The sequence below is a fragment of the Pararge aegeria genome, chromosome 12 (genome assembly GCF_905163445.1).
Source record: "Pararge aegeria chromosome 12, ilParAegt1.1, whole genome shotgun sequence".
Classification (NCBI taxonomy): domain Eukaryota; kingdom Metazoa; phylum Arthropoda; class Insecta; order Lepidoptera; family Nymphalidae; genus Pararge; species Pararge aegeria.
In genome coordinates, this window is record NC_053191.1 from 8,282,974 (window position 1) to 8,309,376 (window position 26,403).

A 26,403-nucleotide genomic window follows, 5' to 3' on the forward strand; every position below is an offset into this window, starting at 1 on the left:
AAGTCTGTGGTGTTCACCAGTGTTTAAAAACTGCGTTCTTTGCGCTTTTTCGATCGAATACAAATCACTCAAATAAACTCGCTTTCCTTTCACTTTTAGAGAAAACTTGTATTATCGGTGGAACCTAATTCATCGTCGTGTTAAGTGTATTGCTTCCATTAAGTATTTAAAACGAATTAAAGTCTTTACACACTAAAAAAATCATCTACGATGGCCTATTGAGCCGTCAAAAAAATGGGTTTAGACTTCGATGTTCTAGAGTTTTGCAAGAAGCTACGTCAAAACAGACCCCCCCCTTATCAGTGTCCGTTAGATAAATGTGATAAAGTTTACAAAAGCTTGTGCGGTTTGCAGTACCATCTAGTAAACTACGATCATGATAACCCGACGCCGGCGACTCCTGCGGTCGCAAACAACCGCAAGAAAGGCAGAACTATTAGAGCTGCGGTCCCGACTGGAGATATTGCGCTTCAGAGTCCTCCAAAAGAAGCCTTGACTTTCGCGGAAGCACAGAAAGTAGTGCAGTTTGAAATCGATGGCAAAATAAGCAGAATTCCTATTGATCAGCCAGTGCCTATTATTTCTTTGGAAGAGTGGGAAAAGAAGAATGCTGAGTTGGAAAAACCCCTGCCTTTCATTGATCCTCAACCTGAGCCCCATGTTAAATTACCTGAGGCTACGTTTCGAGTAAGTAGCAATAGTTCTATTTTTTTCACACAAATATTGTTGTTGATTTGACTTAAAATTAAATCTGAAAGAACACACAAATGTTATATATCATAAATAAATGTTGTAGTTGCATGTGAATCCCTCCACCAGATATGTGTAGATATTGTTCCTTACCTCTCTAAATTAAAAAGTTTAAAATAGTTATTTTAAACTTTTAATCCCTTACAGTAATTTTACTCAAAACAAATTCTCAAACTTCCAAAAACTCAAGTTTGTTTAATACTAATAATATATGTATATTTTTTAATAACATTTTGTACCTAATTCTGAGTTTGCCTGAACCTTTTGTATTTTACTCTTTCCTTCTGGTTTTGTGTATAACCTTTTGTGTAAATCCTCACCTTGATATCATGTACAAATAACAAGTTATAATAATAACAACATAGAAATGTCTACTTTATGGTCTTAATTTTTCTTTCTTGCCTGTACCTTTTGTTGTATTTTACTCTTTCCTTCTGGTTTTGCGTATATACTCACCTTGCTATCCTGTACAAATAACAAGTTATAATAATAACAACATAGAAATGTTTACTTTATGTTCTTAATTTTTCTTTATTCCAGATTATTGAGGACTATAATGAAAGGGTATGCGATGCCCCACCCCGGCCAAATGCTTACATCCGTTTCATAGAAAAGTCAGCTGAAGAACTTGATGGGGAGGTGGAATATGATGTGGATGAGGAAGACACAGCATGGCTGGCTATTGTTAACAAAAATAGGACAAAACAAGCCTTGCCCCCAGTCTCTGTTGACACTTTAGAACTCTTGATGGATAGATTGGAGAAAGAATCATATTTTCAAGTAATGAATACTTAATATAAAATTTGAGTTCCCAAGTTTTACTTATACGGTAAAACTTAACTACTTCTTTTGCCCTGCTTTTCTTTTTTAGTAACTTCTTTTGGCTTATATAATTTGTAAGCTGGGTTTGTATCATAAATAAATCTACTAAGAATGATAAATCTAACTTAACTGAAGAGTAGTTTTAAATTAATATGTACTATAAAACTGTTTTCCTGGGGCAATAAAAGAGGAATGAAATGTGAAATTAGTGACATACATCTCATAGAAATTTATGAAATATTTGAACATTGTGTATTAACCAAATTGCAAAAGTCAGATTGTACATTGTTGCCAATTCTGTTGCCAATTGTGTTTCTGTAAGTATACAATTCCTGAGACCTGTCAGTTCAGTTTAGTTTATAGATTTTTGTACAACAGAATTGGGCTATTGTTGTTGTTGGATGTGGATATTTGACTACATAGATAGCAGTAACATTCTATGTGACACTTTTCAGACATTAAATGAACTTTTCTTTGACTATGTATTTTTAATTACTTTGCAGGCATCTCAAAATGGTCAGCAGACAGCAGCTACTGTGGATGAGGATGCAGTATGCTGTATTTGCATGGATGGAGAATGTCAAAATACCAATGTGATTTTGTTCTGTGACATGTGTAACTTGGCTGTTCATCAGGATTGTTATGGGGTATGCATTATTCTGGGGCTATTGCACACTACCACAAGAAAAAAAAACTGATGTGTTTTGTTTCTATTTTTCTGGATTTTAGATAAATTTCTTCAACTCTTGTTATTTCTATTATAGAAATATGTTTTCTCCAACTTCACCTATAGTAGTTGGTCTTCCTTGATTGCCCATTTAAAATACTAATATAAACAGTTACTGCAGTTTAAATAACATAATGTGTGTGTTTCATACCATCATAGAGTTTCTTGGAGAGTTTTTACAAAATTATGTTGAAATAAGTAATATACTCATTAGAAATCTCTTTTTAGTAGTTGATTTGGTCATGTATATTTAATTCTTATTGACAACCTTCTTTTTAAATGTTTACTTACATATTACTCTATTTGCTATTGGCTTTTCAGTCATTTTGTAGGCATAACCTTTTATTGTACATAGAAAGATTTTATATACTATTGCACATATTTTGTAGGTGCCCTATATACCAGAAGGGCAGTGGTTGTGCAGGCGATGTTTACAGTCACCCTCGCGTCTTGTAAACTGTGTCTTGTGTCCTAATACCGGAGGTAATATTATTTTGTTTTTTGGTTTGAAATGAATTTGTAGTAAGATTTGTTTATTTATGAACAATATTATTTTTATGACCATAAATGTATAAACAATGATTGCTGTAAAAGTATAGCAAAAATTTATTAATATAAATATGGTTTGGATAAGATATATTATGTAAAAATTTCACTATCTTGATGTATTCGTTATTTAAAGGTTTGGTTATTACAGGTGCATTTAAACAAACAGACCAAAGTACATGGGCGCACGTAGTTTGCGCTCTTTGGATACCTGAAGTGCGTTTTGCAAACACAGTGTTTTTGGAACCAATAGGTAAGTACCTACTTTATTCTCTTAGTCAATATTTTGTATTCCTTTATCCATACTGTATGGCCAAGTAACATAAAGGTTTAGACGCTAAAAGAGTTTTTTTTTAAATCTGCACTAGTCTATGAATTCTTGGGGAAGACATTATACAAGTAGAATAACAATAATTCTTTATTCGTAGTACCGAAATTTTTACTAGATGGCGCCACTTGTACTTTCTGTCGCGCTATCGTTGTGTTCTCCTCAGAAGTACTAATACCGAGTCAAGATTTGGTCAAGTTGCCATCAGAAGGGTCTTAACTGACTCGACTGAACAGCGGGTGATGAGATTGGATATGATCCCTTGTGATTACAGTCCGCTCGCACGCGCTTCAACTATCGCGAGGCGCGTGCCGAATGTCTGACGCTGTTTTTGGCCACTTTTAATTTAATATGACATAGTGACGTCACACTGAAACTGCGTAAGCGGTAAAGCGTATCTTGCTTTATATTTGTAGTGTACACTACTAATTATTTAGTGTTACTTGATTGTGCACTAAAATTAGATGACTTAAAATAAAAATACTTATTCGTATTTTAATTTTTTTTTTTGTTAATTTACTACGACAATACACACATCTCCATCTTACTCTAGTCCCAGAGTAAGCGTAGCTAGTGTAATGGGTACTAAGATAACTGATGTGAATCATCAACACATTTTCACCAAATTAAACCTGTACTTTTTGTATAAATAAACATCTCTATGCAAAAATCACACCAATCTATTTTATTAGTATATGTTGTATTAGTAATAAAAGGATACGAAGGCATACCATATGTTCTTCAGATTGCGCTGAAGGGTTCAACTGCCATATTTGCGGCCGTAAACAGCATTGGCTAATCTTGCCATACAAGATGATAAGGATTATGTTGTCATCAGATTCAATCGAGATGATCCCAGCTGCGCGGTGGAAGTTGCAATGTATGGTTTGCAAGCAGCGGGGTGCGGGCGCGTGTATTCAGTGCCACCGCAGCAATTGCTACTCCGCCTTCCATGTCACTTGCGCGCAGCAGGCCGGGTAAGTAACTCTGGCTCTTTGAGTGTTCCACAGTGAGGTACATAGTATTATTTGACTGCGAGATGGTGATAACAAAAAAAATACCAGATTAAGTTTGTTGTGTGCTTAGACCAGGGCGCTTTTGGAACCCGTCGTAGCTTTAGGTTTTAGTTGGCGAACGAAGTTATCACCTCACAACTATGTAAACATACATAATTGTACATAATTGTGTTTTTACAGCTCACAATTATGTAAACATATATATATGTATGAACGCATCATAAGTGCCTGTCATAGGCCTACGTTAATAAAGAATACTTGATTTTGAAAGAACTTGATTTTAGTCTATGTTCTTTTAAATTCTTAAATTCTATTAAAGTCCAATTGTTTTCTATTGCTGTACCTATTCTCCTTCCCTCTCTATCACTCTAACTGCCTAGAGTTATTGATAGAGATCTCTTACATCATCATCTTTTCTTGGTTATGATTATGTCATTCTTTAAGTATTAAATATGTAAAGAAATAAATCTATGTAGTTCTTTACATCTAAATAAGATTGTCATTACCATAGAAAAGAAAAGGTTTTGCGGTTTCGAATGAATAAACGCCTATTCCTTATAGTATAGATAATTTCTTAACAGAAAAATTTAACTTCCGATAATACTCGCTTCCACAGAGAAATCGTAACTTCCGACACGTAGTTAAAATGGTTAACCAACAAGGCAGTTTGCAAAATCCATTAATTGACGTTTACTTTTCAGTCTGTATATGAAAATGGAAGCGGCTGGTTCAGGGCGTGACCCCAGTCAGCCAGTACAGGTCGCCAAAATGGCATACTGTGACGCACACACGCCTGCACATATCTTGCAGGTAATTTTATATTATTTATATGACATCTTATTGTAATATAGTAATTTAATAAAATAAATAAATATACTACAGCAACGCAACACACACATTTCCATCTACCCCCAAAGTAAGCGTAGCTTGTTATGGGTACTAAGACGAGTGATGTGTATATTTTTATGAATAAAATACATAAATCTTTTCAACTAGCTGTTGCCCGCGACTTCGTCTGTGTTGTTTTTGTTTTTTGATGTGGCATTAAATTTAGTTATAGATCTAAAAAAAATTAAAGATGAAAGTATTCAGTATCGCTAAGCCTTAAATGAGGGGATTGCTGCTGTCCGCTGAGGAGTTCTGTCCTCTAACTCCAACCACAGTTTGGGCAAAATTAAACACCTATTTACAAATATATCTTTAGTACAAAAATAATTATTTAAATCGGCTATAATTTGTCGGAGTTATGGTGTAAAATCGTCAAACACTAATCCCCTCTCCCAAAGGAACCAAGCTTAATGTCGGGATAAAAAGTATCCTTTATTACTTCTAACACTTCCAAGAATATGTGTGCAAAGTTTCATGAGGATCGGTTAAGTAGTTTTTGCGTGAAAGCGTAACTAACAAACTCATATTGACATTTATAATCTTAGTAGGGATTTACAAATAAATACATTGAAAGTGATCCAGTTGTTCGAATCGAACCCACACAGTCTTGGACTCAGAAAGCAGATCAATCGGTAATCGGCCATCTATTAGCTTTCTTTATATGTCGGATTTTGTAAAAAAAAGTATTGGTCACAGCAAATAGAATAGTAAACAAAAGAGAGCTTTCTATTAAAAATGGTTTTAAAATGATTCCATAATTATTAATATTTTATATTTGTTTAATTAATACTTTAAGTTTGTATGAGGAAGAGTGAGTGAGAACATTTTGCCAACTTTCTCACATCTAGCGTCACCGTTACGCTAAGTGAAGGTCGTGTCTATTTTTTGGATTATTATTATTGATTCTTTGTTTGATTATAAACGTATTTTTGAAATTCTTTCTGTTTTACATTTTAGAAAAAAGTCAGCTTTTATGTCAGTCAGTTTTTATGCCACTTAGAGCGGATTGTTTCTTCCTTATATTGTTATGACCAAAATTGTTAAACCAATCAACAAACAAAAATAATTGAATTTATTTGGTATATTTTTACTTTTTGACATATAAATATACTTTTGTGTAAATTAGCTTTTGTTTTTATACTTTTAAGGAAAGAAGAGCGTTAGAATCCGAAGGAGATACCAAACCAACCGATCTATCAGCGATAAGGCAAAAAGGTCGAGAAAAAATTAAGCAGGTAAGAACATACATTGTAAGTAAACAGTACTGTAATTTACGAATAATTAAAACGAGGAAAATTTTAAATTTGAGGAAAAAAACCCATTTAAAACAATGATAAAAGTACATGTAGTAAAAAAGTGCCTTAAAAATTGCCACGTCCTATCTACAAATCCGCAATGTTAAAGGAGAGTGTTTTAAAGTATTAAACGTTTTAATAAGGCTTACAAATTTAGAAATTAGTGTCATTGAATATTGAAAGTAATAATATTAAAAAAAATGGCAAACTTCAAGTCCTACGTTGTAGACAGGGCGTGGCGAAATATCCTAATTTCGCTTAAATATTGTTTATAGGCGCGTCGAGTTCTAGCGTTAAAACGAACTTGGGCCCCAGTAGTACTAGTGCCCACGTTACCAGCCGAGCGTGTTGCGGAAATCGCTCAGCTCGCTCACGGGCCCCCAGCGGCGCGAGCGCAGCTCATGAAACGCTTACTCGCTTACTGGACGCTTAAGCGACACAGCAGGAATGGTGTTCCTCTATTACGGAGGCTGCAGAGCCTTACTAGTCATCATGGTAAGAGAACTATAAATTACGACTTCCACACTCGTTTGACTGCCTTCTTGGTAGTATGTCCACGAGGGTAAGTTTACCGGGTCGGGTCAAAAATTGCAAGGTATTGTGTTTATGGGGAAAAACAATACTATTTCTCGTTAAATTTTCAATATAAGTGTGTGTACGCAACGATAATGTGGCAATCGTATCAACCCACTAGCGGTTCCTCGCGACTTCGTCCGCGTATTAGTAAACCCTAAAAGATAGACATAAGCTAATGCGGACTTTTTTTTAGAACTTTTAAAGGGAAACAATTTTGTCAAACACGGTGTTATCGGAACTTTAACCGTTTACGCAGTTCACGCAACGAAAACTCTCGAAAGGATAAAAGCCCCCGACTCTAAAACTTTCTTCATTGGTGCTATGCTCCTACTAGTTTTAACGTGATAGCACCCCTTGATAAAAGGGCTATGCAACAATGAAATAATTTTTAAAATTGGAGCAGTAATTCTTGAGATCAACGCTTTCAAGTAAATAAACAAACAAACTCTTCAGCTTTATATATCAGTATACGATTACCGACCCACTAAAGGGCACTGGTTTCCGCCATCAATGGCTCAGTGCGGATTAGTGGACGAAAATTTTTCGTCCACTTTTTCACTAGAGAAACTATCACCGATTTTACCGGCGTTTATTTGGCTTCTACATATTCTTTGCTTTGTCATATTGTACAACTATAACAATATTAAATGTATCTACACATTGTTATAGTTGTACAATATGACAAAGCAAAGAATATGTAGAAGCCGTAAAATCGGTGTTAGTCTATAATGATCAGGACTTCAATTTCCCGTTTGATGGGGACCGAGGTAGAACTCTAACGTTTAAGTTTTGAGCGTTTCAAATTAAAGCAACTAAATATCAAATATTTTAAACTAAGATTTTCGTCGTTAATCAACATTTCTTAAATATAGTTCAACGGGTACATACCTCGATAATATTTTTGGATTTGTCGATATTTCGACCCAGTTGCATGCATCGTGGTCACGACGGGACTGCGTAGGTACGAGATATATTATCGTGGTATGTACCCGTTGAACTATATTTAAAAAACTAAATATCACTTGCTTTCGCGGTGGAGGAGAACGTCGTGAGAAAATTTGCATGCTTGTGAGTTCGTCATGATGTCCAAGGCGTGTGTAGTCCACAATTGCCAACTTGGCCATTGGGTGGACTAAGGCCTAAACCCTTCTCATTCTGAGACGTGCCCGTGCACTGTAGTGGGTCGGTAATGGGTCGATAGTTATCATATCGGACTGGCATATTGTTGTTATACGAATGTACATTGTTCGGTAGTCAAGAATCATGTTAATTTGTTTGATAACTTATAAGAAACTGGTTTTACAGGTAGCAGAGGTATCCAAGACGGTACAGTTAATATACGGGAGCTATGTAATCAACTTAAGTACTGGCAGAGGATAAGACAGGACTTGGAAAGAGCTAGGTAAATGACCATTTTCAAATTCTAAAAGGATTTATAAAAGTGCATGTATTGATGAACATTTAGCTTAGTTTGATGTATTCTGCGAAAAGCAGGAGAATCAGTATCTGAACTTCTGATTAAAAGTTGCTAAATACTGTTCATTGTAAAGTCAACATCTGAGGTTTGTTCGATGTCGGAGTGAAGCTTTTGTAGATAGTACACTGTGGAAGCTCTGTGTGGTGTGTGGAGTATTGCATAAAGAGTACACTGTGGAAGATCAAGAAATCATAAATTACCTACACCGTAAAGATTTTCCTGCTTTACGCGGAATATAGAAAATTAAGCTTAATGTTCATTGTATGTATGGTAACAATAGAAAGATCTTCCTACAAGCGGGTGATCGTGCTCGGAGACGGAGGTCCAGCTATTCATCTTTGGTATATCAACAAATTTTTGTGAATACTTCGTTAGCGCGATGCAGGATCTTTGTGGCGTCATCTAGTTAAGGCTAATAATGTCTAGACCGCCACACTGTATATCAGGGAATTCGGCAAAGTACCTCCTGCTACTATCCAATAAGCTACCTCTACCAAATATTTGCAATAAATCAGTATTGTACACACAGGTTGCTTTGCGAGTTGGTGCGCAAGAGGGAACGACTAAAAGCGGAGTACACACGCGTATGGGAACGTAGTGTGTTGCACTCGCTGAGGCCCGAACGTGCCGCTTTACACAAATTAATAAGGCTTTTGCGCCACTCAGACCAAAGCGATGTTTTCACGGAACCAGTAGATCCACTTGAGGTTTGTTAATTATACTACAGATATATATGTTATACCAACTAAAAAGTTAATAAATTCTAGAACTAGCATCCAGTCGCGAAGAAATACGCTATAATATATGCAGCTACCTCTCGTCTTGTTCGCGTTTTACGGCATTGGTTACCTGGAAGAGATCGCTATGTAGCGATAAGGTCGCCAAATTGTATACATCGTATAAACTAGTTATTTTAATTTTTTTCTGTATTTTTATGTGGTGTGCAATAAAAGTGTATTCAAAGTCAAAGTTAAATATTTCTTTATTCAAATAGGCACATTGATGGCACTTTTGATGCGTACATTATGACATAGAAGTGAGTTGATGGCGATAACTAAGTTCGTCAACTTTAAACTAAAGCTGGTCTAAGAAGAAGCCCAAAACAAACTTAGCCGGTTGTTTTTTTTTGGTATCACCATCTGACATTGTCATTTAAAACTATTAAAGAAGCAACCTGAAAAATCCACCTATTCGTTTATTCATTCATATTAGTAGGTAAATATAATTATGTGATTTTAATGGAACCATTTCAAAAAAAAAAAATCCAAATCCGTATATAAATGACGGGAGTTATCCCCGATACTAGACATCAAACCAGTTATATTATATTATTTTAAAATTTACCCTTTTTTTATTAGGTGCCAGACTACAGTACAATAGTGAAAAACCCGATGGACCTCAGCACAATGTCAAAGAAACTGGACAGAGGCCTGTACAAAACAATAGACGATGTGGAAGCTGATTTTCAACTCATGATCGACAACTGTCTTACTTACAATAATAAGGACACCGTGTTTTACAAGTAAGATATAATTCTGTATAATATTATATTAGGTATTTATAAAGGCAATGACCAATTCCCGTCTTCCGAAAATGCGCAAGATTGTAGCTTTAATTGCATGATTTAAAAACTAAAACTTATTCTTTTTTCGAGAGGTTAAATTGGTAAAAAAAATAAAATATATTTTTTGATTCCGCTTTATTTTTATGCCATCATTGTTCCACTTTATCGTTTATTGCGTTTACGTTTATTTTATTTATGTCTTTGTATGTTGATTTCTTTGCAAATAAAATAACTACTTTTAGATCCTTGTATCTGAAACCAGTCTTTCTTAATTAAACTTTCCTTTTTCTCTGGGCCTTCAGGTACCTGAAACATTTTTTCTGCAAGCTTAAAAGTATAATAAATATAAAAATAAAACAAATATTGCTGGAATTTGATTTTGACCCCAAGGCAAAAAGTCCATAGAAAAACTGATCATGTCCTTTATAAATTATGATATTAAAATAAAATGTTCCTAGGAATGGCAAATGGTGCCGTAAAAGTTCCATAACGCCACAGTATATCTATACAAATAAACCCTTCAAAGATAATAGGGCCACGTGAAATATATATATGTTATATTCATATTGCTTTTTATCTGACTTTCTTGCCGGCTTCTTCTCGGTAGAATCTACCTTCCGAACCGGTGGTAAATTTATATTGAATTTTTTTGAATATTAGGGCGGGTGTAAAAATGCGAGAGCAGTGCACACCAATATTCCGTCAAGCCCGTCGCGATGTAATCGAGGTGGGAATGCGGGCCATAGCGGGCGAGGGCGAGGCGGACGAGGCAGAACGGCCTCGGGAACGCGAGCCAAGTACGAGGCGAAGGCGCAGCGTACGACGTTCCAGCAGCGATAGCGATCGGACTGCGGGTAAATATTTATATCATAGAACTAGCTGTTTATTATGGTTATTTGCAAATCCCGTGGGAACCGTTTTTCCTGGGATGAAAAGAACTCTATCTTATTCTCCAGCCTTTGAACTCTATTCCGAAAATGAAGTTTATTGATTGCTTAGTTAGGTTGTGAAGTTTATAATATTAATAAGGAGTAATGTCAATCAAACTTTTGCGATAGTGTATTTTTTTTATTTTCTCTATTTTTATAGGAGAAGAAGTAGCAAAATTGTATGTGACATATACCCCATACTGCAAAGTTTATGGCTTTGTCGGCAGTAAAACAGACCATAGCCTTAATTTAAATTGATTAACTATGAATTCCCAAAATTGCTCTCTGCCGAAACATAACAATACCTATCGATAACGGAACTGTGTCATCATCGTGACCGCCGCTACTCCAGAGATTTCAGTGTTATCAGTTATCACAGCTCATAATAAAAAATGATAAGGATAATCAAAACGTTTATTCTTAACAAAAGCACCGGCTCATCCTGCGACATAGCACCCTCCGGAGACCCACCGCATATTTAACGTGATGGTCTTAACTTCACTTACTCATTTGTATATTATTAAGTCTTTTCTTATCTATTTTATAAATTTAACTTTTCTTATCTCTTTTTATAAACATCTTATGTATTAGTATATCAGTGTACTAGTTGATAATAAACAACGAATCTTATTCTACCAAGGTTTAGTTAAAGGGGTTTTCCACATGGGTCGACAGAAGTTCAACATCACTCTGAAGGTTACAATTTACTATGGTTACATACTTTGTTTTAGATACACGTAGCGAACGAGGCGTGTCATTGGCCCGCAGTGAAAGACGTCACACAAGCGTACGCAGAGATCTGCATACAGATGATGACAATAATACGGTAAATTTAACAGTTTTTTTAAGTGATATTTAACTATTAATCTTAATAAGGCCATAGTATGCTAAGTTTGTTGTGGGGTTCTTCTTAGAACCCTCGTAGCTTTAGTTTTAAGTTTACGAATGTGGTTATCGCCATCATTTCACTATCGTGTAATTCTCATGTAATGTACGCATTAAGAGTGACACCTATGGGCCTACTTGAATAGAGATATTTTTGACTTTGACTATGTCTTCGATCTCGTGGTAATGCTGCTACTGTGTTTCGACGCTATGTAAGTAACTTACTAATGAGCTCGGTCCTGAACTTGCTAAGGTCCTTTTCTCAATTGGTCTGGAAGACTTCGTTTGACTCTGTATGAATATTCTAACTTTATGATAAATGATTCTTTCTGCATTGATTTAAAAGCGAGATGAAACCGTCAGAGAGCAAAGTGATACAGGATAGGACAAATAATTGACTACTAGCTTAGCTTCTTCTCAGTAGCGTGTGACGAAGTTTCTAGTACATGCTGCAGGTATAGATTACAAAATAAGCTTGCAATTTCTTGTACTACCTTTCTCTTGTTTTGTTTTTCAAATATTTTTTTTTTACTAGTAATTACACTTATGTTACTTAAGTGTTTAAGATTTTTTTCCCCACAAGTAAAAAAATTAAACTAGCTAGAAACTTCCTCACTGGATGGAACAGGATGGCCACCATAAACCGAATCTAAAACATGCTGCAGAGAATGCGTCGTTCGCAAAAATTATAATTTTTGTTTAGCTAACCATACAAAACAAAATTTGTTAACTAATTAGTAAAAAAAAATCTTTAAATGTGAGTCTATATTTTGTGAAAGATTTGATTAAAAGAAGTATTATTTATGAAGTCAACCTCAAAACATAAAATCGCGAGCAAGGAATGCATGTCGGTCGCAGAGATTGTAATTTTTCTAAAACACAGAAGCTTCAATCATAATTTGTTAAAAGTGAAAGAGTCAATTAAAAGAAATATTATTATTTTGTTCTATAAATAAACAAGAATAACCTAAAATAGCCTATGTACCAAAATAAAACGAAATAAAATCTTAAACGTCTTCGAAGCCAACGCAGCGAGGCATAGTGCCTAAGATACTGGCAGCAACAACCCTTTGAATGGCCCAATTAAAATATACTATACTAGCTGTTGCCCGCGACTTCGTCTGCGTTTGTTTTTTGATGTGGCATTAAATTGCTGCTGTCCGCTGAGGAGTTCTGTCGTCTATCTCCAACCACAGTTTGGGCACACAATTAAACACATATACCTGTATAGTACAAAAATAATTATTTAAATCGGTTCTAATTTGTCGGAGTTATGATGTTAAATCGTCAAACACTCATCCCCTCTCCCAAAGGAACCGAGCTTAATGACGGGATAAAAAGTATCCTATATTACTTCTAACACTTCCAAGAATCTATATATATCATATTTACATTCTCCGTGGAAAAATACATGGTCATACCAATTTTTATGACAATCGGTTGAACGGGGCGGAAGTCGATACTTGACAGCGCCGCCTGGTGGGGAGTTACATCAATGGACATAGCATGTTCGTTTTCTCCGAGGAAAAATACATGGTCATACCAATTTTTATGACAATCGGTTGAACGGGGCGGAAGTCGATACTTGACAGCGCCGCCTGGTGGGGAGTTACATCAATGGACATAGCATGTTCGTTTTCTCCGTGGAAAAATACATGGTCATACCAATTTTTATGACAATCGGTTGAACGGGGCGGAAGTCGATACTTGACAGCGCCGCCTGGTGGGGAGTTACATCAATGGACATAGCATGTTCGTTTTCTCCGTGGAAAAATACATGGTCATACCAATTTTTATGACAATCGGTTGAACGGGGCGGAAGTCAATACTTGACAGCGCCGCCTGGTGGGGAGTTACATAAATGGGCATAGCATATAAACCTTCTCCGTGAAAAAATACATAAGCATACCAATTTTCATAATGATCGGTCAAATAGTTTCTGAGTTTATCGATGACATATATACAAACATCCTCTTTTATATATATAGATTAAAGTATTTCTAAGTTATGAAACCGCATAAATTACATGAAGTGCAATGTTTTTTTTTCATATTTCATAGTATTACATAAATGAAAATGTATAAGCGCAAACAGTCACGAAAATTTAAATGATCAAATTGACAGTACGCAATTATTTGCAGCTTGACGATTCCCCAGTTGTTTCAAAAAGCAAAGTGAACAGAAATTGGTGGAGAGGTCGCGGCAGAGGTCGAGGTCGGAGAGGGCGTAGGGGCCGAGGTCGCGCTGCACAATCTGGGTCCAGACTACCACGGGAACCAAGAGAAATCGGTAAATTTGTCAATAAACATCAATGTTTTTTTTCAGTGTCGGGGTGTTTATCTGTATGCTATAAGTATCTAGGTGTAATATTCATAAAATAATTATCAGTCATCTTAGTACCCATAACACAAGCTACGCTTACTTTGGGTCTAGATAGCGTTGTGATCGTCGTGGTATATTTATTATTATGTATTATTTTAATTGTCACAACGCCTAAGTGGCGATGGGATGGAGAGCAAGGATATAAGGAGGATCATAAGATCAATTTAAAAATGACAAGCTCCGATGCAGAACCAGTTAGTGACATAGGCCAGCGAGCTGCGAAGCTGATATGGCGGGGCACATAGCTCGGATATTCGGTGGACGTTAGGGTCCCGAAGGCGACCAAAAATCGGATAACGCATCGTCGGTCGTCCCGTCTCCCATCGAGGTGGACAGGCGACATCGAACGAATATCTAAGAACTGCTGGAAACAAGCGGCCCAGGACCGTGGATTTAGAAACTCCACACGAAACACCTATATTTAGCAGCGGATGTCATTCGGTTTATATATTATATAAATTGGAGCATTTGATGGAGATAATTTTTTCCAAGTAGGCCTACTTAATGAACACTTTTAGTCCATTTAGTATCATAGTAGTGACTAGCCATATAAAATCTAAAGAGGTTCAGAAGGCTACCGAGAATCTGTCTTTCTTGCAGTGTCCGCAAAAAACTCAGTTGCATTTTTTCAACATCAACATTTTTCAATTTTTAATTTAATTATTAACAATATTACAATGCTTCTTTTTATAACATTCTGATTTCGACGCGTATTATTGAAATTGTTTTATAATCTAACAATCTCCGTCATACATGCATTCATTTTGTTATTTATTCTAATGTTGAAGAACTGAAGAAACGAACACGTTTACTTTAGTCGTCAATAACATCTCGATCTGTTGAGGCTGTAGATAACTTGCCTCATTATTAATATACAATCAATTCTCAGAAACGCCTACAACAGACTCGGAAGCACCAGCGACAACTGCGCGGAAAAGTGTAGAACGTACTCAAAAGCTGGCAACGCCAGAGAGATCACCGTCGAAACAAACCGAGTCTACAGGTATTGTATTCTGTTAATTAAATTTATTTAAATACATAAAGGCGGTGATAGCTCAGTGGGTAGGACTTCGACTTCACGCACAAATCCCAGCACGCACCTTTAACTTTTCCAAGTTATGTGTGTTATAAGCAATTAAAATAACACTTGCTTCAACGGCTTGCTTCAAATCGAAAGGAAACCTGCATCCGCCCGATGTTTTCCTTCACCGTTTTAATTACTTGAAACACACATAGCTTAGAAAAGTTGCGTGAAGAGTTGCGTGCTGGGATTCGAACTCGGCCTCCGGAAACCGACTGGGCCGACTGGACCGACTGGGCTATCACTGCTTCTACCTTGTATGTATGATGTCGTAGAATAGTCTTCAAGATTGGTTTAATGGTTGAGCTGAACATACGTAACAAACAAACAGACACACTTTCTCATTTATAGTATTAGTATCTTGAGTTTAGTTTATCTCTCAGTTTGCCTTTTCTTTGAGTTGACGTTGTTATGTTTTAAATCAAATATCGCTATATATAAGAAATTTAGCTATCACTGTTCTGTTTTAAAATAATACCAATGTTCTCATAGGTTTAGGACTTTTGGGTGGTCTTAGAAAACCTACTTTGTTAGTAAGCCCTTCTACGCTGGCAACACCTTCAAAGAGTTTCGGCGCCGATGGTAAGATTTTTTAAACTTTAAGATGTCATGCCTTCATATGCAGTTCCTTTATACCACGAACGCCATCTATTAGAAATAATCTGAAATATTTTCAAAACGATTCTTACACTAAAAATGTATTGAAAGATTGTTTACGAAGATTGTATAAGAAAAATGTAGTTGCATATCTTTTTATATAATCTCTTTTTACCAAAAAAAATTAAGTCTATCCAGCTAGTTTTAAGAGATAATTTATTTTTATGATAAATACATTATTTGATTTGTTATATTGAAACACAGAGCCCCGTTATATATCGCGATAGAGTTCGTTTTTGTCTATAACCTTATGTATTTCATATTTAAACTGCCCTGGCAATGAAACTTTGCTAAGCCAATGTTCCTTATCCACATTTATATAGTGCATGCAACGGACAGAAAAGCGGGCGTTACTTTGCGGAACTCCATAACGTACAGTAAAAGTTAAGCTTAATTTGCTATAGTTCGCAAAAAGCAGGAGACCATATATACAATACAGATATTGTATATATGGTTTAATTTATAATTTATTCAATCATTACTACTCACTCTACTTACTCTACAACAAAAAGGTCTTCTGCAATGTGCTCTGTACCGCTCCGACACCGGAGCATTCTAAAAGAAATTTTGACTTGAATAAAGTTGTAAATCATTTAATATTAGTGCGTAGAGAGCGGAAGATCTGTTTTGTGTGGAGTAAAAAGATTGAAGAAGCTATAAATTACACCATACACTTTTCACTACTGCTTTTCACGGATTATAGCAAATCTAGCTTTGTGTTCATTTTATTAAATCAAAAAATCAAAATTCATTTATTTCATGTAGGCCTAATATAAGCACTTTTGAAACGTCAAGTCTGTCTGTGTGTAGTGACTCTACCACCGGTTCGGAAGGCAGATTCGGCAAGAAACTCAGCAGTTGCTCTTTTCCAAAATCAACAATTTACATTTCACATTTTAAAATTCATTTTTCTATCTTGTGAGAGATGAAAGCGGAGCCGGATGCGTCCAAGCAACCTTGTCATTAAGAAATTCATCAATTGTATAATAACCCTGCTGTAATTAATGTGTTTTAACACATTATTTATACTTATGCATTGGTAGGTCCAAAATTACCTTAGGAATCATATTATAAAAGCGTATACACAATCCCACAAATGACTTCTAAACCTTTCGCAGACGATATGCAGATGATACTAATTTATGACCATTTTTAGTTAGTCGACTGCCTAGTAAGCCTAGCTAAATCTAGCCCAAAATATGACTACCTCTGCTGATCAGTGATTACTTATCTTATTAAAATTGTGTACAATCAATGTTATAGCAACGTTGCCTACCTTATCAGCCAGCTTGGGACGTACCACCACCCAAATTGAAGCGTCACCTCGAAAGAAAGGTCGTGGTAGACCTCGGAAACAGCACAAGGACAAATCTGCCTCGTCGCCTGACCTATTCAGGTATGAGTTCAACCGCAGATTTAAGTACGTACAGAACGTACCTCATTCAGCCATTATTTTATGTAGTGAAAAACAGTGAAAATGCCCCGCGCACTTCTCACTTCACACCCTCGTAATGTTGCTAGCTCACAAACTTTTCCATAATTTTACACGGGCGGCACATTCCAACGGCAAAGGTGACTGCAGCCGTCGGCAGGCGAAGGCTACAGTGGCCTCTACCGTTGGCGATTTACCGCCCATGTAAAAGAATCCTAAATGTACCTAATGCCTGTACCTAATAATTTTTCATTTTTCTTATGGATTTAAAATTATTAAAAAAAAATACCGGATTCATATTTATTTTAATCTGTCAAGTGTCAGTTTACGAGTTGTCTAAACATGGTATGGCTTTAGATGGCGCCTAACGACATTAGTCATCATCTAAGACTTGGTGAAACGTTAATGTGAACGCATCACCCATCCGATTTAAGCTTTCATAAATTTTCCTTAGGTTTAGTGAAAAAGGGCATAATTCATGTTCTTGTATCCCTTTCTTCGGTTAATATATGTTTTCTTTTTCAAAGGGGCATGAGAGGTGCCGAAGGGGCAGAAGGCAGCGGGGCGGGGGTGCCGAGTGGTGCGTCATTCCTGCAATACCGAGGACCGCCTGGAGAAGTAGGATCTGACAGCGATCTAGCACTTTCCAGGTAACCACCATGCACAAAAGAAATATCATCCCCACCACCTGCCCGCTGTCGATTTATATATTCCGTTTGATTACATTCAGTTGTTATACTTGTCCAATCTTTAAAAAACGCATACAAAACAAAACTTATCTGCTACTCTGACTGCTTAGTGTGACACTTTCTAACTACGTCTACACATTCGAACGCGTCGAAAGCTAACTACGTTTTATATGGAATTAACACAGCGCCATCTACTTATAATACTGGGAAATAGTAGCGACAAAATGTCACATTAAGCACTCTGTGGTAGCTTTTTACAGTTCTTCGAAATAATATTTATTTAGGATTTTTGTTACACATCTTACATTTGTCTGTACGCCTATTTTCAAACAATTATGACAATTTTATATTGTGACTGGTGTAGGATTATCTGGGATCTTCTTAGACCATTAGCCTTAGCACAAGATATGCTCATTCGCAATCGAGGAGTCGTTTTCGAGTATCATCGAGTATAATCGAGTATAAATGGACCTTTAAACTCTAATAAATCTTTTCACATTGCATTAAAGCTCAAATTTATCTACAGTTGTTTACAGAACGAACAGCTTTTGACAGAACGTTTTTTTTTTTTTAATATATATATATATTTTACTTCCTTAAGTTTTTGGGCACTCGCTTTTCTCGCACGTCTGAAGGTGAGCTGGTAGAAAATGCTTCAGCATTAAATCCGCTTTTTGTAAACCGTTTTTTTTAATGAGCAAAAAAATTAATATATAAATAAATAAATGTTCGTAAACAAAAATCTGAATTACAGGATTTGCGACACTAAAACTAGTGACTAGGCCTTATATACTACTTTCGCGATTTATTTTGCACTCTTCGATTGCAAGCGACAGAGTGCGTTTGGAACCTTTAGCTTTAAGTGAACAAAATAACTAACACCTCAAAGTAATGGAAACATATATGTACACACGCTGCATAAGTGCCTGAGATCATACATGAATCAAGAATGTTGGAATTTATCTGATTTTGATTCTATAGTTTATTTTTAATTTCCTAGGTCGTCAAGTAGCAGCTCAGTGTGGTCGCAGTCTTGCTCGTCGTGCACGCACTATGATGAAGAGAATGCATCCGAGCACTCGTGCTCATTGAGCTCTAGTGATGGGTTGGTTTTTATTATTATTTTTATTCCACTACAAATTAGCCCTTCACTGCATTCTTAACAGCAGGGCCAGCATGGGTAGGGGACAAAAATTATATCCCATCCCTATATATAATATTTTTTTAGTCAGTGACAAGGGATATAATTATCCCTGCCGACCAGCTAAATCACTGGAACAAGGATTAGTTTACCTTCGTTTATTATTATTACACATATATTATTTGGATATTATTTCGACTTGTGCTCCAGTGCTCTGAGATTTGATAAAGCTGTAAGAGAAGATAAATTTTTATCCTTTCCCCGGGGATATAATTGTCTCCTGCCAATGCTAGCCGTGCTGATGATATAGTTGACGATGTTAAAATGTTTACTGCTTGATTTTCATGTTATTTATGTTGATTTTCATAAATACTATGAAAATCAAGCTTAATTTGCTATCTATACTCCGCGAAAAGCAGGTGAATCTGTAGTAGTGTAGTAGCGTAGCTGGTGTTATGGGTACTAAGATAGGTGTTAAAGATTTTAATGAATATAATACATATAAATACTTATAATATACAGATAAACACCCAGACACTGAAAAACAATCATGTTCTGTAATTGTATGTAATTATAAATTACACCATACAGATTCACCTGCTTTTCGCGGAGCATAGATAGCAAATTAAGCTTGATTTTCATGGTATTTATGAGTTTCATTACTTGTCCTTTCTCTAACCTAGGTCTAGTTATAACGAAACAATGGACTCGACGGTAGAAGGCGGCAGTGGTCCCGAGCCACGTAGACGCGGGCGGCGCGCCACTCGAGCCGACGTGTCCGACGCTGAACCTCCTACCACACCAGTCAAGGTCAGAACGGTTCTACCACTATATAACTAATCTATAACAACGTACGCGAGTCTTTTTTTTTTGTTGTATTTAAATTTAAATACAAAACAACAAAGCTTGTATTCCATAGGTGTTTCTAATTATTTTTAACCGGCGTTAGATTACTCATTTCTGCTTAATGTATTGTGGAGTCACTATTTTACTCTTAAAAAGTAAAATCGTAGTAAATATAACAGGATCTAAATTCTTTACGATACTGATATTTATGATTTCAATAAAATTTGTTATTATCGTTAAACTTTACATCTCATTTGAATCCACAATCAGTCAAGTGACAATTGATCGAAGGTAGTTTTGGCTACATGTTTTGATTTTAATATCACGTGTTTTGCATAATGTTCAAATGACATATTATTGGATTTTTATAGTATAATCATTTTATTAAATGTATTCTTTATTGGTTTTAGAGTCGCGGTACAAGGTCGTCTACGTCAAAAACCCCGGTAAAATCCACGCAACCGGATATTCAACTGGACCCATTGCAACTTGTATGGGCCAAGTGCAGGTAAAAGCACCTCATACAAAGTGTAAATATTCTACAAATTCCATAGTTGTGCGTACTTTCTACTGTAGATTTAAACCCTTAGCAGATTATATTCACTTACTCATATATCTATTACCGGGTTGGGAAGGTGGCCTGTCAACTGTTCATCATATCAACTCACTACACGGATCTCCTCCCATAGTGAGAAGGGACTAAGGCCGTAGTCCACCACGCAGGCCTAGTGCAGACTGGTGGACTCCACACACCTTTGAGAACATTATGGAGAACCCTCAGGCAAACAGGTTTCCTCACAATGTTTTCTTTCACTGTTGAAGCAAGTGATATTTTAATTGTTTAAAACGCACATATTTTACTAAAGTTAAGGGTGCGTGCTGGGATTCAAACTCTGCCCCCCGAAAGCTATCACAGCTCCATGGCATGTCACTTAAATAGGTGAAATTCGATTTGTCAAAGTATCAACAATAATGATATAAGTATTCCAATGTTAGGCACAGATGTCTCTCATATTAGATAGCGATTAGAGCTTAATCTAATAAATCATTTTAGTTTTAAAATTGGAAATCATTACATACATTATTCCCCGTCGTGTATGATATAAAATTCATGAATGAAATAATCATATAAATAAAAAAGAAATTATTTGTTTGGTATTACAATCATACCATACAGAATTGCCATTATATAACCATCTATAAAAAGTTCTATGAAAATAATCTACAATCGAATAGGTTAATTAACGATAGTACAATAACTCATCTCAACTTGTGAGCTGTCAACATTATCTTTCTAAATTAGACAAAGCATTGTTAAAATATTCTAGTTTGTAACATTATGTATAAAGTTGCTTTTAATCCCACAGGGGCTATCCCTGGTACCCAGCCCTAATTATCGATCCAAAGATGCCAAAAGGCTATATTTACAACGGAGTACCTCTGCCTGTACCACCGCAAGATGTTCTTAATCTCAAGAAAAACTACTCTCACGAACCCGTTCTGTACCTAGTACTATTTTTCGACGTGAAGCGTACATGGCAATGGCTTCCACCAAATAAATTAGAACCACTGGGCTTGGATAAATCTGTGGATCAAGCAAAGCTTGTGGAGTCAAGAAAACCCACTGATAGGAAGGCAGTCAAGAAGGCCTATGGCGACGCTATGCAGTTTAGAAAGCAGGTTGACGGGGATAAATGACACAGGTTTAGGTATCGTTCTAGAAGACCGGCTAGGAATAGAGCTTTCAGCTTTGGTACCTTCTCAATGATGCATATTCGGACCCCTGAGACTACTGATTCCAGTGATTAAATACCTAACCCAACGTGCAAATACTGAATGACCGCAGGTAATTTTTTTATAGTAAGTTTTGGTACAAGGTCTGGTGAAGATAACAATAGTAAATATTTAAGAAATTTAATTTAATTGGTGGACAACATATTGTTTTCACCCTGTATAAAATAATACTATGTAGTAAAAAAGATATAATATGCCCACCATGTAATATTTAAAATAGGTAAAACTAACTTTATTGTGCAGCTTGTGCAGCTTAAATTTATTATTTTCAAATAAAGCTTTGGATTTGTAATTCACTATTCATGTTATAATAATATTGTTTAATATGTATAGAAATAAGGCATGTTAAAGAAAGCAGACGTTATTGTATTGTTATCAATACCATTATGAAATTTCATAATATACGTAATCTCAAAATATAGCATAGATACTGGTAAAGCATAATTTACGAATTTAAGAGAGTAAACAGGTATAGGCATTGGAATTAGAATTTAATAACATTGAATTGCTATTATGATGAGGATGATCCATATTTATTTTCTCAATAGAATTAATGGTTTTTGTATGGTTTATTTATTATAAATAATAAGACTAAATGTTGATCGTGAATACAGTAACTGTGAAATCAACTACATTGTAAGTAAGTAAGCATGGTAATCGTGAGCCTTACATAGCCACAGATGTTACATTGTTAGTATTTTGTAAGTGTTAACTTTTGTGTTATTGGTGTAAATTAAATATTTGAAAAATACTTAACCCGTTTTTACTATCTAACTAAGATTTTCCTGGATTAAAATTAGGACATAGATTGTTCAATTTTTTTATTCTCGTACTGCAATACAAACTATATTAATTGTTAGCAATTAGTTTTATACCGGCGACTTGAATACAAATTGGATTGGGACAATGAACAATTTTGAAAAACGAAGATACCAATTTTGTCTTTTGACGTCACTATTATGGGAGCTCACATCGTCATGTTGTCATGAATTCATGATATGTTATAAATTATGATTTCATGACTACTACTACACTACCCCATACTTTAACCCACAATTGTACAGACACTACGTTTACGTTTGGCGTTTTAAGGCCGTGTGTTAGTTGACCTCAAATAGAGATACATAATTTTGGTGATTATCTAAACAATTAACATTTTCTACAGTGGAACAAAATCTGATTACTTTTAGATCCACTGTAGAAAATGTTAATTGTTTAGATAATAAGGTATAAAATAGAAAATGTTTATTCATTTCACTGTTCTGTTATCGCCACTCAAAAAGAAAAACTAGGTATACTATTAACAGCATATTAGCTATGGGCATATTTAAAAAATGCTGTTAAGGCTCATTATCTCGTTCAATAAAGACTACTATTATTATTTATTTATCTACTCTAACTCATATTTAAGTATTTATGATTCGTTAAAATATGTATTTGTATATTTATTTTTTTATTTATCAATAGTATTGTTGTACTTGTGTTTTCTGGTGTATGTATTAGTATGTAGTTATTTGTATGTATGTCTAAATAGTGTACCCCACGTATTCGTTTTTATTTTTAGTTTTCCTAATCCTAAGGTTGCCTGGCACAGATCGCTACTTAGCGATAAGGGCGCCTTTTGTATCCTGCTTCATTCTTCATGTGTTTGTTCTTTTTTTTTCTGCGTGGTGTGCAAATGAAGAGTAACCATTTAATTAATAAAAAGTAGGGATTTACACCAGTGTTATTAAAAGAGATGGACTATAACAAATAACAAAATAAGTGTAGGCAATATCTATATTTTTACAACAAAATTAATTACAACAAAATTTTAATTTGATCTAAATATTATTTATTCATAATGCTTATCCCAGTGGTACAGTTTTCCTGGAGTAGGCCTAACGTTAATTGCAGCTTTTGGTGTTCTGAAAAGAATATTTTCCATAAGTATATTTATATGAGTACAAACAATGAGGTATTTAAGTATTTTATGTATAAATTTTTGGTTCTTTATAGAAACCCAACATTATGTCTGAAAAATGAAAAAAAATAATGTAGGCCTAGACACCATAGTTGAATCATCTATACTGTCTGAGCCAACATATGCTGGATATTGGAATCAAATCAGGTTAAAATCTCTATAGCTCTGTGCTGTTTAATATGCATGTGGTCCCCTTTAATAAAATATGTTATAATAATAATATAAGGTATGTTTATTACCCTTTATCAGCACTACTGTCAGCAAGCAATTTTTGAGTCACAATTAGAGGTGGTGTGACTTCCCTCCGAGCATCACGAGTGTAGTAGTAGTTGTGGGCATGCCTAGAAAATAAAATTTAACATTATCATCACCCTCTTAAACATTTTTCTATCATATTCACAATATCTAACCAGTCTGGCAAGTGCCATTTGATGGTGTGATTAATCATATATTATCATGTCAGATGATGATGCAATGAATATAATGACATAAAATACATTGGAACATGAATTACTTGGGATTTATGGGATTAAACTAACATTCCAATGTGTTAATTAAATAAAGTTGGTGTTGCGTTGATACAGTGTACCCTCTAAAAGTATTAACTTTTAGAACAAACAGACCTTGCTTACAGGCTGTGAAAACTGAAACCACTAAGATATCATCTGTTACTACATTGAACTACATAATAGATTTTTATAGCCAGTTCAGCCAGAATAGTCAGTATTCCAAGGATAAAAATATTTATCCATGTATCAATGCATAATTTTGTACAGATTGGTTCACCTGTCAAGGATTAAAATTTATTCTATGGGGCATACTAAAATCTATGAATAAAGTATCTTGTGTGGCCAATATAAGATTATGCATGGGGGCAAGTATACTAATGACTAACTGACTGTACAGTGGAAGCTGAGGCTGTATTAAGTACTAATTTGATGAAATAGTACTAATTTGATGAAGTAGTAGTAATTTGATGAAATAAAGTGCTATAAAATCTATTCTGCGTGAATTAACATCTTTATCTTCAATGAAAATCAAGCTTAATTTGCTATACTCTGCGAACAGCAGGAGTAACTTTATTCTTTACTTAATTCTTAACTCCGTCAATATTTATATCCCACACCAAAGAGACCTTTGGCAATGTACTCTTTACGCACGTTTCGCTCCTACACCGGCGCATCCTCAACCAGTAGCTAAGAAAACTATGTCACTATACAACCAAGTTGTAACAATAACTAATATGGAGAACTAGTGAAACATACCTGTGGGACGGTCCATCGGGAATTTGCGGAGGGGGCTGAGTCCTAGCGGATATAAGATGCTGAGATCTCAAGGCAGTCGTATGTTCTCTCTACAAAAATTAAACGAAATTTGAGTGCGAATTGTGGTACTCCAGTGTGTTGACTGTTACATAACGAAAACAAAACCTAGGGTCAATACTTACGCCAAGAAGGAACTTTCTAAAGGCCTGCATAATAGGCGAAATATCTCTCAAAGGAACTTTACTCATTTTTTTTTTAAGCTATTTGCAGTTCCTAAGGCGAAATGATTTTGGTATTTTGATTTTTCGATCGACAATTCTTGACAATAAGTAAGTATCAAAGTCAATTTGACAGTTGACATTTGTCAGTAATCACAACAGAGAAGTAAGGTAGGTAGATAGGGGGTTCGGCGGGAAACTTCGTACATGGCGGACGCGGTTTTTTCAAATTTTTCTTTGATTTTATTGTAAACTCGTCTTGAAAAGGATTTGGTGTTGTTTATATTGAACTGTAACTTGGCCTGTCAATTTGTGCACACGTGTTAGTGAGATTCCGGTGTAATTTCGGTGTTTTATGTGAATTTACACAGCAGCAGAAATAGTTGTCATTGGTGATATTCGTATAAATCTAACCGTATTTGGTGTTGGTTAAATATTTATTATGTGTCTGTAGTTATAGTGTTTCCAGTAAAATGGATCTAGATACACCTCCTGAGCCGCCCGACCCGGGGGCATCAGCCTCGTCTCGCAAACGACAAGGAGAGGATACCAACGTATATGCGGCCAAAAAAACTATAACTAATCCTACTCAGGTAAACCCATCCGTTCAAAGCCTTTACATACATCCTTCCTTCACCGAAGGCGCCAAGTCATACTCTGACGATGATAATGGGCCTTTTATCGTCCAAGTCTCACGGGAAGTGGAGGACCCATCCTCTGGAGCGTCATTACGGGCTATAAATTTCGGTCAATTCTTGCACAAACACAAAATTGGTTCAATTATCCACGACGGCGTCAAAAATATAGGCCGCAACAAAATTACTGTAGAGTTTACTTCTGCCCAAGCTGCCAACAACTTTCTGGTTAGTCCAGTTTTGAAGTTATGCAAATATAGAGCTATAATTCCCACATACAACATAACCAGAATGGGGCTGGTGAAAGGAGTTCCCGTGGACTGGTCGATGGACGAGCTTGTTGATTCGCTAGAGCTCCCGCCTGGCTGTGGTGAGGTTCTGAAATCAAGGCGACTGAATAGAAAATCTGTCACAGAGGGTGTCATCACTTGGGTGCCTACCCAATCTGTTGTCCTAACCTTCAGGGGGCAAATGCTTCCTGCTAAGGTATATTCATA

The 26,403-nt window shown here is 35.7% G+C and overlaps 2 protein-coding genes across 2 annotated transcripts; one reads left to right on the plus strand and one right to left on the minus strand.

Moving 5' to 3' along the window:
- Positions 1-22,576, plus strand: LOC120628110 (bromodomain-containing protein 1). The gene is made up of 23 exons (XM_039896334.1): positions 1-687; positions 1,291-1,530; positions 2,076-2,219; positions 2,689-2,782; positions 2,997-3,098; positions 4,012-4,150; positions 4,891-4,999; positions 6,226-6,312; positions 6,648-6,867; positions 8,254-8,350; positions 8,955-9,132; positions 9,784-9,947; positions 10,650-10,843; positions 11,650-11,744; positions 13,945-14,092; positions 15,075-15,188; positions 15,759-15,848; positions 17,187-17,319; positions 17,883-18,005; positions 19,045-19,149; positions 19,869-19,995; positions 20,442-20,539; positions 21,399-22,576. Exons 1-23 carry the CDS (start codon positions 235-237, stop codon positions 21,727-21,729), a joined length of 3,585 nt encoding a protein of 1,194 aa, XP_039752268.1. The 5' UTR covers positions 1-234; the 3' UTR covers positions 21,730-22,576.
- A 1,014-nt stretch (positions 22,577-23,590) lies between these two features.
- On the minus strand, positions 23,591-25,396 carry LOC120628210 (NADH dehydrogenase [ubiquinone] 1 alpha subcomplex subunit 7-like). The gene is made up of 4 exons (XM_039896463.1): positions 25,236-25,396; positions 25,054-25,142; positions 24,028-24,129; positions 23,591-23,732 (listed from the first exon to the last, which is right to left on the minus strand). Exons 1-4 carry the CDS (start codon positions 25,299-25,301, stop codon positions 23,660-23,662), a joined length of 330 nt encoding a protein of 109 aa, XP_039752397.1. The 5' UTR covers positions 25,302-25,396; the 3' UTR covers positions 23,591-23,659.
- Positions 25,397-26,403: the final 1,007 nt, after the last annotated feature.

What these genes read in the sequence shown, in the direction of transcription:
- LOC120628210 (XM_039896463.1), bottom strand. Translation starts at nt 25,301, where the DNA reads ATGAGTAAAGTTCCTTTGAGAGATATTTCGCCTATTATGCAGGCCTTT. An exon ending in TTAGAAAGTTCCTTCTTGGC is followed by an intron (nt 25,143 to 25,235) that starts GTAAGTATTGAC and finishes TAATTTTTGTAG; the next exon opens with AGAGAACATACGACTGCCTT. An exon ending in GACAGTAGTGCTGATAAAGG is followed by an intron (nt 23,733 to 24,027) that starts GTAATAAACATA and finishes TATTCTTTTCAG; the next exon opens with AACACCAAAAGCTGCAATTA.
- LOC120628110 (XM_039896334.1), top strand. Translation starts at nt 235, where the DNA reads ATGGGTTTAGACTTCGATGTTCTAGAGTTTTGCAAGAAGCTACGTCAA. An exon ending in CGATAGCGATCGGACTGCGG is followed by an intron (nt 10,844 to 11,649) that starts GTAAATATTTAT and finishes ACTTTGTTTTAG; the next exon opens with ATACACGTAGCGAACGAGGC. An exon ending in TCGTCGCCTGACCTATTCAG is followed by an intron (nt 17,320 to 17,882) that starts GTATGAGTTCAA and finishes TCTTTTTCAAAG; the next exon opens with GGGCATGAGAGGTGCCGAAG.